The following is an 18,927-nucleotide window of genomic DNA, read 5'->3' as shown; positions in this document are numbered from 1 at the left end:
GGTTTATAAATAGGACATGTGGAAGTGGATGATATTATGTAAAACACTTCCTTAGATAACAGAAACTTTTTTTTTTATGCTGGAAGAAAAATAATAATTCTGAAAATAGCACATGCAGTATCTCCTCTTGAGGACTCCAATCCTCCCTCCTCGGGTATTATAAGTGATCCCTCACCTTTTTCATAGTGTTTTTACTCTTCTGCCTTCTGGAGGATGGCAAAAAAAATAAAAACACTTTGAAATGGGTGAGAGGGGTCACTTATAATACATGAGGAGGGAGGATTGGAGTCCTCAAGAGGAGATAATGCTGTGCTATTTCAAGATTTTTCTTTATAGTGTGAGTCCTTGTAATATAAATAACAATCTCTTTAGTCTATTTTCAATGTTTAAAAGGCAGATTATTATCTCTTTTATGTGTCCTTTTGTAACTAATTTCAATTTAGAAATCATAGCCGCCCTTACAGATATATCAGCAATTTGTTAACCAGATTGCACTATTTGAACGAAGCATGATTGAGCATTATCTTTTCTTTCTGTACTGAAATTGCAAATATCATTATAAAAAAGGCATTTACCACTCAGGGATGCACTTTAAACAGTAAAAATATTTATTTTTTTGATAACGAAAAAATATTTGTTTCATCTATATTACATTTTCAGATGCTGGTTCATGATTTAAACAGAAGGGGGCGCAGTTTCCCTAAAAATAGCGAGTGGGGGAAACGTAGCGTTCTGAGTGAATATTTAGGTTATGTTCTGGTAAGAAAATATTTATTGAAAGATGAAATGGTTAATATTTATCTATTTACAGTCCAAATACTTGCTATATGGTCATGGGGTCGCCGTGATTTTGCCAAGTAAGACATGTTCCTGACCTGGATCAACATCTTTTGTTGATCCTGGATCAACATAACTGTCCATAAATATAGACTTAACCCAACCTACCCCTAACCCTACCCATAATTTATTCCTAAAATCAATGTGAAATGATAACTGATTAACAATGGTGTAGAAGCACCTAACCCTGATTGTAAGCCTAAAACAGATATTTCCTGAAAAGTTATCCCTCAATTCTGATTGGTTGATAGGAATGTTGTTCCAGGATCTACAAGGATGTTGATCCAGGAACATGTTGTACTTGGAGAAAAATAATGTTCACCATGGTCATGTCCAGTAAATGTACCGCTCAGAGCACAGAACTATTTGAGAGTTTGTTTGTATAATGAAGCAGAAATGATTAGCACTGTCATCACTTTCTTTTGCATTTACAGTTGCCTGTGGTGCAGTTTGTGCCTGGAAATCAGCTGCTCAAACATAATAAATAAAGCATCTAACACACCATGGAAAAGTAAATTCAGGCTGTTTAATTATATTGGATGATAACCGTTGGATTAGCCTATGTTTGTTGATGTTATGATATTGTGTTACAGTAGATTGGCAGAGCTGCAAAGTTGCAGTGAGCTTCCTAGCCACACAGCGTGATTACCATCATAGGCGTGTTTCTGATATCTCTGGTCTAAAAAGTTACTAGTAACTAAAAAATAACTACTAGTTCTAATTTTTCTAAACAAGTAAAGTATAATTAAGTACTAGTCACTATTGGAATAAGTACTAGTATCTAATGAAAACGTACTAGTATCTAATGATTAAGTACTAGTAACTTTACAAAAGACACTAGTACCTAAAGAATAAGCACTAGTAGTTAATGAGTAAGTACTAGTACTTAATGGAAAAGATACTAGTATCTAAAAAATAAGTACTAGTAATGTTAAATTAGCTACTAGTGCGGTTTATAGATTAAATGTTAAAACGGCTTGCCATAGCCGTAGAGGTGTTTCGTCCGTGAACAAATCTGTATTTTTGAACGAATCTTTTGAGTGAACGAATTCAACTGATTCATATTTGTCGATCTTTTCTTTTGAACGAATCACTGAGCAAATCTAAACGACTCGGAGCGGCACTGAAGCCATCTCTATAACGACTTGGGGCATCTCGTTTTTTTTTTTTTAACGAACAAAACACCTGAGGGGAAGAATTATGAATGTTTAAACAATGACTGGTGACCAATTTAAATTAACATAAAGACTTTGAAAATCTTAAATGTGTGGTATGTTATCTTACAAGAGTTGACCATTGAAGGGAAACGCGTTTGATGCTTAAACTGTCTCTTAAATTTGTAAACACGCAAATGGCCACTAAACAAATCTATTTGGTCAAAGATTCAAAAGAATCGAGTCACTGAATCAAAATCCCCACCTGAGTAAGCAGCTCACTGCTTTTGAAGCACAGCCACTTGCAACCATGGACCTACAGGTGGGTGGGGCTGAACGTAATTATTATTACGTCATGGCAACTGGCTCCCACTACACACAGCCCATTAAACATGTATTTCTTATCTAGGGTAGACCGCTTTAAACACTACCGAGAAGCTGTCAGTCTGACGGAGGGCGGTTTCGTTATATGTGAGCCGAGGTTTGTGAGGTTGAGTGATTGGTAAATGGAGGAGTCCTTCCAAGAAGCGCGCTAGAAAGCGATGCCACCGGTTTGTCTCCGACTAGAACTTGTTTGGGGGGTTGTAGCATAGACTGTATAAAACAGGTTTGTAGTCAATTTTATTTGATCGCTGAGCAAATCAATCAGCAGCGGAGGTGAAGACGCCGGGGTGCTTTCTGCTGTGAGTATAAGCGATTGATTTAAAAAAAAAAATTTATAGGGTGCTAGTTGTTATGCATCTTGATTATTTTCTAATACTTTTGTGTTTGTTTGTCTGAAGTAATTGTAAATTACACATGCGAATTTAATGTTTAAAACATTTCTGCTTACTAACCGCATCTCGCTCTAACCCACTCATCCGTCTGTCATTTTCATTATACCATTTTTTGACTGATACTATGCTGTGACAGTTATGTGCTACAGATATAAACTATTTCAGAGCTCTCTCTCTCTCTCTCTCACTCTCTCTCTCTCTCTCTCTCTCTCTCTCTCTCTGTGTGCAATGTGATTTTTTACACTTTATCAGAGTTATGTTGCATTTAAAATGTCATGTCGGTTCATTGTGCTGTCTTTAAGTGTTTGCTGATTGTGTTACAGTTCTGTGTTTGTGTCTCTGTTCATGGTTGCTTCTATGTGTGTCCTTTTTCCTCATAGCTTCTGTCATATAGGCTCATCCCAGCTTGTCTGTGTTGTGAGCTCAGGCGGACCGCCCCTCCACCCACCTCAAGATGCACATGAATAACTTATTAAACCAGTGCAGTAAGTAATGCTTAGGAATTAATCAATGTTTTGCGATTACATGAAACAGCTAGATTTCCATAAAGACATGCTGCTATACACCTGCATGTGTAACGAAGAACGTTTTCTGTGTTACTTTTGCTCTGCTTAAAGCATTAGGTGATATTAGAATTGAATAAGAGATGTCTGGCTCATTAGAGAGGTTTTAGAATGTGCACTTGACATTTCTCATCTCAGTATGGCTGGGAATAAGTTAGTGGATTCACATTGAGCATGTCATGAAGAGAAGCATGGGGAATGGATGTTCATAGATCATCTAGTGATTTGTTCTTGGTCTTGTGGATCTTGTGGTCAAGGTTCATATTATTTAGTGTTTTGATGTTGTCTCAGACAAGGTCATTGTGTATTTCCATCTATAAAAATATGGAAAATTAAAGTAGTTTTTAGTTTGTCCCATACAGAGTCCATAGTTAAAATATGATTATTGTTTCTGGTATTGTGTTCTCTTTCCTCTTGATGGATATTAGTCCACTATTTTTTGTTCATGAGGGTGTATGTCGTTCAGTCTGTTCCCTCGTGTTGACGTAGCTGAAATCCTCCCTGCCCTTTGGTGTGAGACAGGAAAACATAGCTTTCCTCCCTCCATCTCCTTCCAAAAGACACTGCCCAGTCCTGTCTCTCTCATATAAAACAGCACAAGACTTTCTAAAAATAATAGCTCAAAAGTACTTCCTTTTTCCACATATACTGTCGTATTTGTCTTTATACTATTTCACAAGTGCATCATAGATGTTGATGTTTGTTGAGCACAGACTTGTGAAACACAAAAATGTAATGTCAAAAGTCAAAGTTGAGGGTGGATTTAAAAAAGAAGAAAACCTTAGAAGATAAGATGATTTCAGGAAGTGCCTGATGTTTATGTTGATCAAACATTGAGATGTGCTTGGAGTCCAGTTGCATGCATGGCATAAGAAATATCTGATTAGTGACTGATTCCTTCTGATAAAATAAAAGCGGTGCTCAAATTACAACCAGATATGCAGTGATTTTAAAATACAACGGCAGCAATTACACATATATTGTCGTTCAAATGTTTCTGTACAGTAATTTTTTAAAGAAAATGATACTTTTATTTAGCATGGGTGTATTAAATTGCGACAGATAAAGACTTTTACTTTTACTTTTGAACATTCTATTTATCAAAGAATCCTGAAAAAAAGTATAATGGTTTCCTCAAAAATATTAATCAGCACAGCGGTTTTCAACATTAATAATAATAAGAAATTAATAATAATAAAAAATCATTAATAATAATAATAATTTCTTGAGCACTAGATCAGCATATGAGAATGATTTCTGAAAGATCATGCGATACTGGAGTAATGGATGCTGAAAATTCAGCTTTCATCATAGGAATAAATGACATGTTAAAATATATTTAAATAGACAACAGCTGTTTTAAATTGTAATAACATTTCCAAATATTGCTGTTTTTGATCAAATAAATGCAGACTTAATGAGCATAAGAGACTTGAATTGAAAAACATTAAAAAAAAAATCTTACCAACTCCAAACTGTTAAACAATAGTGTATATATAATATTACAGTGCTGTTCAATATACTGTATCTAATTATCAGGGTTCAGAATATCTGATATCTAGTCATTTAGTTTTAGTATATTTTTAGTGTCTGTTTTGCAAAGAAGCAAAGTCATTCTTCCCGTATCATGTCTATTTTTACTTGCACAGAAGCTGAGCCTTTCCATGCTTTTGCTTTGACATGAAATATCACTGACATATGAGTTCAGCAGATATTAATTTCACTGGATCACAGTTATATTGTCACTGTTTGCAATTGCAGCCTATTAGGCGCAAATCATTTGTGACAAAGCAGTCTCTGCAGAGTCATTGTTAGAAAACTAGATTTCTCCTGCTGTTCCTTTGATCGATTTTTCCCAGACAGTTGGGCTCCAGTCTTAACAAACTCATTACAACTAGCCATCACAGCTAAATAGCTTTAAAAAATTTAGTTTGTGCATGCACGCATGTGAATTTGATCAATTCAATATGCTGTGTTTGGACGTGCAGGAACCAGTGCTTCCAAAACTGTAAGAAAAGACAGGCAAGAGATGGAAAAGAGAAAGACTTCAGCAAGACTTTTGATATGGTGTGGTATGACACTGTGCTGAATGTTGTTTTGTGTAGAGAAAGAGAGTGGGAGAGAATGTGAGGGGGAGATCTCTGGAGCGATGCCAAAGCTGTCTCTTCTCTAACAGATCCAGTTTGGAGCAGACTACAGCTTCTGCCCCTGCAGTTCACACCAATCCCAGCAGCCACATGAGAAACCATGTGCAGAGAGAGAGAGAGAGAGAGAGAGAACTTGTCATGATGTGGATAAAAAGAATGCAAAAAAAACCAACAAATGCTTGTCGTGCAGATGCTTATTATAGTGTAAGTGGTGTGAATTTCATGACTTAAACATGTGATGATCACTGTCTCATCTATGTTCTGGCCTGGACTTTTCTGAGCATGTTCAGGACTTGGTGTCATGCCACTTCTCTTGCTACTGCCTCCTTAGGTAGAATAGCTTTTGCTGTTATATTCCTCCTCACTTGCTGATGCTGACATGCAGTCAAACTGTAAATGTAATATGGTAGATCTGTGGTAGATCTGCACTCCTGTACTAAAATGCTTTTCTCTTATCAGTTTATAAAAGAAGCCCAATAGCAATAAAGGGTTCTGATCTTTACTTATAACTTTACATTAACATTGATAATAATCATTGACCTTTACTTATATTCTATCCTCAAAAGAAAAATAAGATCAGTGTTGTCATTGTTAATACTAAAACTAAAACATAAAAATAAACTGTTTTTGTTAGTTGAAATGAAGATGAAATAAAATATAAATATTAGAAGAACACTTTAAATTAAAATTAGAAATGTCTTAGCAACTAAATACCAAGTTCTGTCATGAAACTCTAGATGGCGCAGGCTGATGGGTCGTTAACGCAAACTGATGATATTCACAGCGTAATCAGTGAGTCACATCAACTATGGAGTGTTTACCTGATGCAAAGAACAGATCTGTGACCATTGCAGAGGAGAGTCATAATGCGAATTAACTCCATGTTTCTGCCTGCTGCATTATCATACATTTTAGATAAAAATAATTCTCGTATTTGTGCTTATATAAGATCTGAAGCAGTGGTTTTAACCAGTGGTTTTTGTAGTTAATTTACTAGGCAGAAAATAAAAGAGAATTTTATTTGCTTGTTTGAAGTTTTATGAGAGATATATATATATATATATATATATAAAAAAAAATTAATAAAAAATTATCTATAGTATTTCAGAGTCATTTATATCTTCTACTTACTTATTAGTTCTGCATACTGATGTGTCAGTCTTCCTGTAAAAGTTGAGGGTTGATTTCCTCTTGTGTACATGTGAAGTCAGGTTGCAGCCTCATGACGGCATCCTCTGACGTGCTGCGCACTGTGTAAACTTAAAGTCATTGTCTCTCTTTGACCCGCATATTTCACAAACCCTGAGTCTCCTCTACAGTGCCAGATGTCAGCTGCCACTTAGGTTTCCTCTGAGAGTAAGTGGGAGGTTGAGTCCACTTTCATTGGTGAATTTTATCACTGCAATGTTAACTTGTGGTTTTGTCTAAAACTAAATCAGCGTGCATGTTTGAGTTCTAATTGAGATGTCAACTCTGTTGGCCAGCATGGTTTTTTTTTTCTTCTTCTCGTAAATCAGCATGTTGTAGGATGGTGCATCATTTTGTACCTTGGTGCAATAACCAGAACATGCCAAAGTTCTGTTTCTATTATTTATTATTATTGTTTTCAAAATGTATCATGTACTCAAGCTTCAATGGAGGTCAAATGTTGTTTTGAAAGCTGTTACTCTGTAAGCATGCTCAAATACGTTCAGTGAGTGAATTTTGAATTTTGGAGGTTCCTCGTGTAATCTTTTATTTATCGTTCTAGAAATAAATACAGAAAACACTAGATGAAAAAGACTTTGAGTGAAACAGAGTCCTGTCAGGATTGCACTCTAAGCGTTTAGCTTTTTAGTGAGGTTGTAAAACTGAAAGGGCTGCGATTGTGCGTCTGCTGCTGGAAACACAAAGACGTGTGCGCATGTGTGCGCTCTACCCATGATGAATACTGCTAGATGATTCCCGCTTAAGTGATGGCGGTTTGTGCAAGCGTACCACTCTGTGCTGTTCCCAGGTAGCATCATTGGCCTGTGATGAAAGTCCTTATTGACTTCAACGTCCTGCTTTATTCTCAGTGTCTCCCCAACATGGAAACACTGATGCATTAAGTTGCAAACACAGGTCTAGACTCCAGATACTACTTGCACAAAGCGTAAACTGACAGTAGATTGTGGGTTATTAGATATTACACAGTGATGACACACATCACATAAAGTTAAAGATTACTGTTTTACTAGAGTTATGCTGTATGGTCAGTTTTTTTCCAGAGGCTGAATTTGTGCCGTTTTTCAACTTACTGCTCAGCCTCTTAAGAAAACCACAGTATTGTGAGACAATGTTTTTTCCATGTTGCAAATATCCTGTGTGGGTTTAGATTTCAGACGCCCACCATATACACAAGTACACTACTGTTCAAATGTTTGTGGTTGGTAAGAATTTTAAATGTTTTTGAAAGACGTCTCCTGTGCTCATCAAGACTTTATTTATTTGATCAAAATACAGTAAAAAAAACAGTAATATTGTGAAATATTATTACAATTTAAAATAACTGTTTTTTTTTATATTTTAAAATGTAATTTAGTTATTTTCAGTGTCACATGATCCTTCAGAATTCATTCTAATACTGTATGCTGTTTTGGTGTTCAGGAAACATGTCTTATTATTATCAGTGTTGTTGCTTAATATTTTTGTGAAATTTACAATATTTTTCAGGATTCTTTGATGAATTGAAAGTTCAAAAGAAGGGCATTTAGAAATGTTTACTTTAAACATTATAAATATCTTTACTTTTGAACAATTTATTGCTGTCTTGGTAAATAAATGTATTTGTCTTTAAAAAAAAATCTCACTGACCCCAAACTTTTAAATGGTAGTGTATATTGTAGGGATGTAACAATTCAATAAACTCACGATGCAATGCGATTCACAATACTGACTTCACAATTTTTTAACAAAATGAGATTTAAGATAAAGTATAAATGAAAAGGTGTCCTTTTATTATTTCTCAGACAAAATGCTGCACATTTCTTTGTGAAATTGAAATATGTCACATAACAAAACTAAATTTAAATTTTAAAACAAATCCCAAATCAAATAAATAAATGATACTTAAATAAAAGAAATCTCTTCATATAAACAAAGTCTTTGCCTGTGCTCTTTTCATTTAAAATTAGAGGCAAACACTGCATTTTAATCACGATCCAAACAAAGATGCTGCATAGATGCAGCAAGAGCAGTTTTTGATTTAAATTAGATTGCTTACTATAATTTTGAAATCTGAAGCAAAAACAGAATAGGCTGACTTTAGCTTTGTGAAACTAAATATACTACATAAAAACATCTGCACGAAACAGAAACAGCAGATAGGCTGAATGAAAACGCAGATTCACTCTGACAGTAGGTGGCGCTTATGGAACAGCAGCAATGTAGCGTTTCCTTGGTTACCACTGTAAACAAAGCAGATAAACACTACTTTAATATGCATTATACAGAGGCAAGATGAAAAGAAAATACCATCTAAACTTTTCTGAAGACAGTCAGTTCCCCTCAGAGATACATTCATATAAACCCCACCCCCAACTGTATCGCGATTCGTTAACATCTCAACCGACTTGAGTCGTCACATATTTTTAATCGATTTTTAACCGGTTCCATCCATAGTATATGGACTCTTTTCACAAGACTGTGATGACGCGTTTAACGGTCCATAGCATCGTAAATCCTCGAAAGTTTTTCATATTTGTATTTTTAAAATTTATGTACATTTATAACACTATTCTTTGTATTATATCACTTTTGCATCAAATTATAAAAAAACAGTTAACGCTAATCCGAGGGATGGTAAATTTGACATCGTTCTCTTTTCTGACTGCCGTTATCAGTCTCTCTCAATTTTTTTCCTTTTTTTGAAAGTCATGAAAACACTATCATTGAGTTTTTCTTTTGCTATTTGAGCAAATGGGAATGCAAAAATATATTTGTGGTACTCTCCCATTCACTGCTCTTCAAGTTAACCCAACTATGACGACTTCCGCTGCCGAGAAAGCCAAAAATGTGGAAAAAGGTCCATTCAGAATCAGAAAGAGCTTTAATGCCAGGTATGTTTACACATATGAGGAATTTGTTATGGTGACAGAAGTTTCCACAGCACAAACAGAATGACAGTGACAAGACACCGATAATAAAAATAGAATAAGTAATAGGAAATAGCAATATACAACAACATTTTTTGAAGAAAAACACAATATACAAAATAGACAATAGATGGTATTTGTGTGTACAGGTGTGTTATGTACAAATGCAAGGAAATGTAAATAAGAGGTATAGTGTGTGATTCGCTCAGCAGCCCGGACTATCTGCTGCAATCTTCTAAGGTCTGATTTGGTAGCTGAGCTGAACCAGACAGTTATAGAAGTGCAGAGGATGGATTCAATGACTGCAGAGTAGAACTGTATCAGCAGATCCTGTAGCAGGTTGAACTTCCTCAGCTGGTGAAGGAAGTACAGCCTCTGCTGGGCCTCAGTCTATGTGGAACTCCCACTTCAGGTCCTGAGAGATGGTGGTGCCCAGTAACCTGAATAACTCCACTGTTGCTACAGTGCTGTTCATGATGGTGAGTGGGGGGAGTGTGGAGTCGTCTACAAACTTCAGGAGCTTGACAGAGGGGTCCTTTGCAGTGCAGTTGTTGGTGTAGAGGGAGAAGAGCAGTGGGGAGAGAACACAACCCTGGGGGGGCACCAGTGCTGATCGTACGGGTGCTGGATGAGAATTTTCCCATCCTCACTAGCTGCTGGTGATCCACTGACAGATGGAGGTGGGAACAGAGAGCTGGGTTAATTTGGACTGGATTATTGCATTGTTCAAAAGCCATGCTACCTCTTGCTATATGCTGTTAAAATGAAAATTATTATTATTATCTTTTTTAAATATATCCCTTTTGTCTGTGGTCAATGTAAGCTTTCACTCTATGGAAAAGATCAGTCTGAACATTCTTCAAAATATTTCCTTTCCTGCCCCATGGGAAAAAGTGTTTGAAATGACAAGGAGGCGAGTAAATGTTGACATAATTTAAAGTTTGTTGTGAACTACCCTTTTTAAATGTGTCTGTACAGTATATCTCAATGAGTCCCAACAGTAAAAATTGCCGTTTTAATCTTTAATTGTTTGTAAGTTGTTGATGTCTCATTTGTGTTTCGATCAAGAACAATCAATCTTTCACCTGCATGAATCTGTCTTCCTCTGCATGCTGTCCACGACTATTTTAAGACATCCTTATTCTGCCACTTTTATTCCCTGCAGTGGCAGACGAATGCCACTTCCTACTCATTGAGCTAATCGAGTACTTGTGAGCTTCGCTTCATTCTATAAACACTGCTTCCTTCAGAAACCAGCTACTAATGTTTAAAGCTTTGTGGTTGATAAATATTTTATGAACGATTTTACAAAGAATTTGATTTAAAGGATTATTAAAGTTTTTCTGTAATTTCTGTAACTTTTTAACATCATATTCTAACTCTGAATTGTTTTAAACACTTCTTGTGGAAAGCTTTGGGGTTTTCTCAACTCTTTGTGTGTTCGGTTCTCAGCGGAGATCTCCAAGATGTGTGAGGTGGATGTTTCGTCTGAGCCCACCAGCCCGACGCTGTATAGAGAGTCTTCTGATACATACTGCCATGTGGACCGCTGGCAGAGGCTACGCACAGCTGTCCGCAAGCTAGAATTCTGGGAGAACTTCACACATGAGCTGATTGGCAGTGGCTTCTTCTCAAAAGTTTACAAGGTAACACTCAAAATGTCTTGAATCTGATGACTTGAATTTGTAAGTGATAATATCCAAATATGCAGTTAATAATATATGTACAGTAAGTGCTAAGAAATTGACAGATTTTTCTCCTTGGTGCTTTAACACATTGGCTGTTTGAAAATGTTCTCACAACAAATAAAGCAGTGTAAAATGTTGACTTCATATGTGCATATTGATTTATTTTGTTACTTTCACAATAAATATTTTATTAAATAATATTTTTGCATAATTATATCATAAAAGTTTTATAGTAAAATGATCATATATATAAAAAAAAATTAAGCAGTGTGATAAATTCAGTCTAAATGGAAATGGCTTTTCATCATCCTATTGTTCTGTAAAAGGTCTACCAGTGTGTGGTGTATGTGTGTGTGTCTGAAATCTTAATGGCACTCATACAGTGCAGTATTGTAGTCCTACTAATTAGGACATATTTTACTGCTAAGCCCGATTGAGGTGGCCCTTGTGCCATAGTACACCCATTAATGGGCTCCTGGTGAGTCCCTGCTGTGTAAATTACATAACTGATGATTGCAGCTCAACCATCCCAGCAGTTCAGCAAGCACTTTTTTATGTGATTGTACTTTAGAGAGAGAAAGGGATGTTTTAATATCACTTTAGGATTCATTCCCTTCTTCTCTATTCCGTTTTCATTTTATTGTAATTTTATTTGATTTATTTTCAGGTAATCCACAATACCACACGGAAGGTGATGGTAGTAAAGATCTATAAGAATGATGTTGATCAGGACAGCATTGTACGAGAAATCAGCCTTCTGCAGAAACTCTCACACCCCAACATAGTGAGGTAACTCACTCATTAATGCTACATAATAACTTGCCATATACTGTAACTCATTTTAACTTATTTTGTTTTTATTTATTATTTTTATTGTTTATTTGTCATATATTTATATTATTTAATAGGTATCTAAACTCCCTTATCTAAATGCCTAATAGATGTGCAGGCCTATTTACACATTCCATTCTCATGAAGGCTTATATGTATACTCTGTAGTTACACTACCAGTCAAAAGTTTGGACACAGCAGACTGAATCTGTTATCTTCGAAACCTTTTAATCTAAAGCATTTTCTTTTAAGGTTTGCAATTAGTTTCAGTTTCTCTGCAAAACTTTTTTTTTGTTGTTGTTCATTGATATTAGTGAATTTGATCACAGAATTGTCTGATAGTGTTTAAAATGTATCCCAGGATGCACCTCATGAAACTGGTTAAGTGAATACCTGGAGTGCGCAGTGCTGCAATCTAGACAAATAGAGGCTACTTTGAAGAAGATAAAATATAAGATATTTAAAAAATAAAAATAAAAATTTCTTGGTCATTTCCAAACTTCCATTTGTGTTATTTCAGAGGTTTTTGCCCTTACTAGTATTCAAAAACAGTTAAACAGTAATAATGAAGAATGAGTATAATGGGTTTCCAAATGCCTGTAGAGATGTACATACTAGATTTGGATGGATCCTGACAAGACTGTTATAGGTTACAAGTCACACTAAGCCCTGTCCAGCACAGAGCTCTTATACTGCTGTTAATCTTGCACTATGACATGTGTTTGTCTAAGCAGTCTCAGAATGGCTTTTTTTCCAGTGTGTTATGGAAGGACAAAGTCATATTCAAAATTGCCTGTGCAGTGTTAATTTATCAAAACTTTCCAGTTACTGCCAGCTGTCATCACCCCATTACAGATGATACTCATGTTAACCCATGAACAGAACTGATGAATGTGACAGAAACCACATGAGGTCACCATGACACAGTGACCTATTACGTTTACCCATATTCACTGCTTCACTAATTCATGGTCCTCTAATATTATGTTAGTTCAAATAATATGTTAGTTAAACAAGTGAAAGCCTGAACATCATCTGAACATCAAATTTGCATAACTTTCAATTTCTGCTCAATTGCTGTGCATTTGACAAATGACGGGCTTTGGACTGTATTTAGGCCGATTTAGGGAACGGCTCATAACCTCCCACATCTCTTTTTCCAGGTATCTGGGTATTTGTGTCAAAGAGGACAAGTTGTACCCAATTCTGGAGGTGAGCTCTCCATTTTCTCAACCTCAAAATCAAAAGGTTTTTTTTTCTGCAATTTGAGTTTATTTTATGCATTAGATTGTAATATTGTACAAGTAGATTTTTGAAATATCATATTGATGTGACGTTTTGAAACCGTACATTTGATGGGCTCAACAATAAGGATTTTTCTGCTTTTCTTTTAAGATGTTTTATACGTGTCAGAAAATATTTATATTTTATGTTTTGCAAAAGATAAACAATTTACTACCAATAAATAATTACACGTTCGATATATATATATGAATTCAACTGCCTAAAATCAGTAGTAGAAATGAGTAATACATTTAAAAACATCTGTGTTTCATCTGCCAAGAGGTGAACAATGAGCTTATACCAGTATTATGTTTTTATTTTATTTATTTTTTGTAACACTTTACAATAAGTTTTCCTTTGTTAACATTAGTTAACTACATTAGTTAACATAAACTGACCATAAATAATAACTCTACAGCATTTATTAATATTAGCCAATGTTCATTTCAACATTTGCTAATTCATTATTAAAATCAAAAAAGTTAACATTAGTTAATGCATTGTGAACTAACATGAACAATTATATTTTCAGTAACATTAACAAAGATTAATAAATGCTTTATTATATATTGCTAATTGTATCTTATCTAATGCATTTACTAATGTTAACAAATGGGACCATATTGTAAAGTATTTTTATTTTATTTTATTTGCCCCAGAGAGATCCTTATTGCTGAGCCCTGCACCGAACAATAACAATAAAAGTGAAAGTGTATGTTTGTTTCTTTCTCTCACGGACTGTGTTTGTCTGGACAGTATGTAAGTGGAGGATGTTTAGAGGAGCTGTTGGCCAGGAAAGATGTGCCTCTATGCTGGAGGGAGAAAGTAGACCTGGCCTCTGACATCACCAGAGGGATGATTTACCTCCACTACAAGAACATCTACCACAGAGATCTGAACTCTAAGGTACAGCAGGACTCTCAATCACACTCGTCTTTTGTGACCAACCGAGTAACACTTCGAGAAGTGCAGTGTAAAATGGTTTATATACAGTTCCTCTGAGCAATCATCAGATATTAGACAATGGTTGTTTAGTCTTTACGTGGAATTCTCCCCTGAGAAATACAGACATAGATGCTTGCGTGAGAGTGTCATTGGTTGCCAGGATTCACACAAGTGCTCACCAAACCTGGGCTGAAGGGCTAGGCAACAAGGCCAGTCCATTGTGATGCAAATAAACTCTCCCACTCTGTCTTTCTCTGTCTGTCACATACACACACTCTCTCCCCAACCCTTCCCATCTCATTTGAAAATGCAAAATGCACAAACAGTGTATAGGCTCGCAGATCCTATACCCCCCCTTTTAGTTTTTAGCCAGGCCTCGTCTCTGTGCCACTGCCTATTTGTCAGCCATTCAGATATGAACAATGAGCAAACAAAAAAGGTCAGCCACACTATTTACACAACCATGACGTTGAGCACATCGGTTAGGGGGACCATCGATTGGTTTCCACTGTGCTGCAAGTTAGCATTTATCATAGAAGTTAGTATGAATGTGGGAAGTTGTGTCAGAAAATAGAAGCTATTAAAGTTGATTGTTTTAAGTACTAATATTTGGAACATTAATTTAGAGGGGGTTAAAGGGTTCATACATGCGCTGAATGGCATAAAGTGTCACAGATCTAAGATCTTCTACGATACGATCAAAACATTTAATGTATGTTTATCTGAAATCAACAGTCTAAAATCTGTAAAAAAAAAAAAAAAAAAGTATATATTTCATTATGGTTTGTCAACAGCAGTGTTATTTTAATATCATTCGAGATACTATTATAGTTTTTATAAATTTTTTGAATCCGTTTTTATATGTGTTTTCATAGTCATTGTAGTACATTAGGTTAAACTAAATTGAATTAAATTGAGAAATGGTGCCTTGGCATGTAGCCGATATGTATATGCATGTATCTTATGTTATAATAATCATATATAATTGCTAGAAATAAATGGTTAAAATTATTATAATTTTATGAATATTTTTCCCCATTGATTTTTTTTCTCCCCTCATACTGAATCAGGCTCTTTGTGACTTCTAAATGTGCCAGAACGTAGGCTACAACGGAAAATATGAATGCGTTGCCATTAAAACAACCTCAGTGCTTTTTTTTTTTTTTTTTTTTAAACCCACCCATTAGCTGCACAGCCAGAGGGTGTTGCAACACTTGACATATGCACGAGTTACTGTTCTAAATTTGGAGCCTTCTAGGCTCAGGGCTGTGCTTGGAGTTTTCTTAGTCCTATAATCATAGGTCAGTTTTTGGGATGGAGGCTTAGCTGAGGTTTCGAATTCAATCCAGATGAAGAACTCAACTTACTGTTGTATCCATCAGCACTTTTTGCTCCAAGAGTCCCACTGGTCTTATGTAACGTCTCGGTTGTACCTGGATTCCCCCTACTCTGGTCAGCCTCAGTGTCTCCTCATTTGCCTTTCTTCTAAAATAACAGACCATTTTTATTACACCCTCAATAATTTTACTTTAAACTGAATTTTAAGACTGAATGGTATGTTTCTAGCCGTGACACGTCATCACTAGAGACCATTCAAACTGAAAGCGAGGTATAACATTGCATATTGATACCCCTGGGTTGATAGAGATGGAGGAGAGGAATTGTAGGCGGTACAGGGTCAGCTGAATAATTCATTAAACGGAGATGGTGATGACGTGAAACGTCTTTCATTTGAGCCTGGGAGTTCTGCTTCATCCGCCAGGCACATAGTCTCAGAAGGCACATTACAGACATGCTACAGATACTAAACCATAAAATGGCAGTCATGTATCTTATTTATGCTTGTATGTATCATTTGTCTTTCTGTGTTGAATTTAGATGCCATTAAGCTTATTTCCACAGTTTACATTCACACAAAAAGTCCACAAACAAGTCAGTCAGCACAGCTTCAAACTTTAGTGGTTCGTTTAGTTAGAAACTCTAATGTAATTGTCTGTCATATGGAGGTGTTATTTGGTACTAGACAATGCATTCAAATTTCGAAAATGGTATGTAAGAGTTTTTGTGGGAGATTGTAATGAGTTTAGAAACTTTCTGCTAGTTTATGCCTCCCCCTTCTGGTAGTGAAGAAAAGCACATTCACTTAAAATAATGCTGTAACTCAAGATGCTTGTGTGAAAATGTATAATGCAATATTGTTTTAATGTCTATATCTGATATATTTTAATTATGTGACCACATTATTTAAAAAGGAAGTTAAGATTAATTCATAACATGCAATTATTTATTAGTGAAAATAAAGCTACATAAACAGTACTGTTTAAAGGTTTGAGGTCAGTTAGATTTTTTTTTTATTCATTAAGGATGCATTAAAATGTAAAAAAAAAAAAAAAAAGTAATGGCTGTATTAATATTTCACAATATTACTGTTTTTACTCTATTTTACCGTATTATACTGAGACTTAACTAATAGTAATAGTGCACAGAAACTAAAAATACTTATTTTGCATCTAAACATCTTTGTGTATGTTTGTGTCTCCCAAAGAACTGTCTAATAAGGGTGACAGCGAGAGGCAGAGAAGCTCTGGTCACTGATTTTGGTTTGGCTCGAGAGGTGGTTGAACTTCCTGCAAAGGACAGAAAGCTTTCACTTGTGGGTTCTGCTTTCTGGATGGCCCCCGAGATGCTGCGTGGGGAGCCATACGACCGCAAGGTAACTACTCTTATGAATGCGACTGTGGTCTTATGAACGCGATGTTCTAAAGCATTTTCTAGTTCTCACCTACTGATTTTGCTTTATGTAACGTTAGGTGGATGTGTTCTCTTTTGGAATAGTTTTGTGTGAAATTCTGGCTAGGGTCCCAGCAGACCCAGAAATCCTTCCAAGAACACAGGTGAATATAAATAGAATTATTGACGCTTTTGAAGTGCCAGAAAATATAACATGCAGTATCAAATGAGCGTATACTTTAAAAAATATATAAATATATATATACTGTTCCTGTATGCATTTATGATTGTGGGTGTTGCAGGACTATGGCCTGGACGTGTCAGCATTCAGGAAAATGGTCAATGATTGTCCTCAGCGTCTTTTGGAGCTGGCAGCCAGCTGCTGTCTGGTAAGTGACCTTGTTACCTTTAGTGTATATGAATTGGACACACATTTCCTCTGTCAGTTATGCCTAAAAACTAACAAACCCTTTGGAAAAGGAAGTCATGTGTTACCATTGACTTTTGTTGTTTCTCATGCAGATAGAGGCTTTCCGAAGACCCTCTTTCACAGAGCTTCAAGACGAGCTGGGTGAAATCGCTGAGACTTTGGAGTGTCTTCACAATGATCTCACCACAGGCTGATCTGCGGCACATCCTCTGGTCTCTCATCAGCCCTGCAAATGGACACAAGCAGCTGGAGTTCTGTACATAGACTTTAGCACAATGACAAATGCAACAGAACTGCAGATTTATCTCTGGGCTGTTTGCATTGAAAGTGCAAAATAAGGAAAAGGTCGGTATTTACTTTCTGCAAGTAACTAAATGGCCTACAATTCAACTCCGCACAGCTGTACATTGTATATACTGTGCAATATATAGTAATAGTCTACCAAGAGAAATGCAGTGTCATAATTTCAAACCTACTGCTATTTCGGTTTTGTAGATGAATCATTTTATATTGAAAAACAACGCTAAAATAGGTTTTGAGGTTTAGATAACCATTGATAAAAGGACTAACTTGAGGGTCACAGGTTTTAAGTAATCAAATGATGTTTTCATAGGGTTCAGTATATCGATACTTGATTAAATTAAATTGTACAAGAGAAAGTAATTTATTTTGGTACCAGCTGCCCAAATAGTAAAAAGTGCTTTTGTATTGCTGACTTTTTTTGAAAAGCGACATATTTGAAAGTACTTTGCTTTTCAAATATAGAAATTGATACACAAGCAAGCACTCGTTACTTGTGGTTTTGCCTCCACTCTGAGCTGAGCTGCTGATTTTTGGAAATTCTCCATAAGACCCAGCAGCCACCACAGGATGAGGCCATTTCCTACCTTCAAGGGCCTTGGTGTTGCCGCTGCAGTTTTATAGTGCTCTCATTGTGCCGAGTGTTTGTGAAACCTTCTAATTTTTCTCTTCAACATCAAAACAAAACAAAGCTTAAATGTTCATGGTCATAATGGCTGAATAAGAATAAGAAACGTGAGATTAAATGTTTTCAAGACCATCCAGCTGTAGTATTATTTACAAATCAGAAAACTTGTGCATTTTGATGAACACAGCAAAAACGATATTTCTAGCCAATTTCAAATGCATAACTTGACACTGTTGATTTGTACGTGTTCATATTTTTTTCTTGGTATTTGTGTTTTTAATATTTATATATAACAGATGCTTAGCTGTTAAAGTTTTTAAATCATCAGTTTCGATGCCTGTGAATTGCCTCCTGAACATCATTCAAGTTAACTTGAACAAAATCTACATTCTGTGCCTCAGAGGAAGCTCGAGAATCTTGTGGTGAGAAGTGTCACGCTAATCTCATATTTCTGAAACCGTCTGTATAGTTTGAATCTTTCTGTGGTTTGTAGTGTTTT

The 18,927-nt window shown here is 35.8% G+C and overlaps 1 protein-coding gene across 3 annotated transcripts; it reads left to right on the top strand.

Annotated features, from left to right (window-relative positions):
* Positions 1–2,328: 2,328 nt before the first annotated feature.
* LOC107715755 (dual specificity testis-specific protein kinase 2-like) lies at positions 2,329–18,927 on the top strand. 3 transcript variants are annotated; one of them, XM_016521946.1, is made up of 10 exons: positions 2,329–2,674; positions 3,162–3,252; positions 11,045–11,238; positions 11,948–12,069; positions 13,275–13,323; positions 14,152–14,301; positions 16,886–17,053; positions 17,151–17,234; positions 17,373–17,459; positions 17,593–18,927. In XM_016521946.1, the coding sequence occupies exons 2-10, from the start codon at positions 3,222–3,224 to the stop codon at positions 17,692–17,694; spliced, it is 987 nt and encodes a 328-aa protein (XP_016377432.1). In that variant the 5' UTR covers positions 2,329–2,674; positions 3,162–3,221; the 3' UTR covers positions 17,695–18,927. The 3 variants fall into 3 exon arrangements, with proteins under 3 accessions (XP_016377432.1, XP_016377430.1, XP_016377431.1); XM_016521944.1 differs by having other exon boundaries at positions 3,148–3,252; XM_016521945.1 differs by having other exon boundaries at positions 3,020–3,252.

The sequence above is a fragment of the Sinocyclocheilus rhinocerous genome, unplaced genomic scaffold (assembly GCF_001515625.1).
Source record: "Sinocyclocheilus rhinocerous isolate Xijiao unplaced genomic scaffold, SAMN03320098_v1.1 scaffold3194, whole genome shotgun sequence".
In the NCBI taxonomy this organism is placed as follows: Eukaryota; Metazoa; Chordata; class Actinopteri; order Cypriniformes; family Cyprinidae; genus Sinocyclocheilus; species Sinocyclocheilus rhinocerous.
The sequence above is the reverse complement of the archived record's forward strand: the minus strand, read 5'-3'. Positions and strand labels throughout refer to the sequence as shown.

Bases quoted from the DNA above. Each gene is read 5' to 3' on its own strand.
- LOC107715755 (XM_016521946.1), top strand. From the start codon at position 3,222: ATGCACATGAATAACTTATTAAACCAGTGCA. The intron at 12,070-13,274 runs GTAACTCACTCA...CTCTTTTTCCAG, and splicing joins TCACACCCCAACATAGTGAG to GTATCTGGGTATTTGTGTCA. The intron at 17,460-17,592 runs GTAAGTGACCTT...TTTCTCATGCAG, and splicing joins TGGCAGCCAGCTGCTGTCTG to ATAGAGGCTTTCCGAAGACC.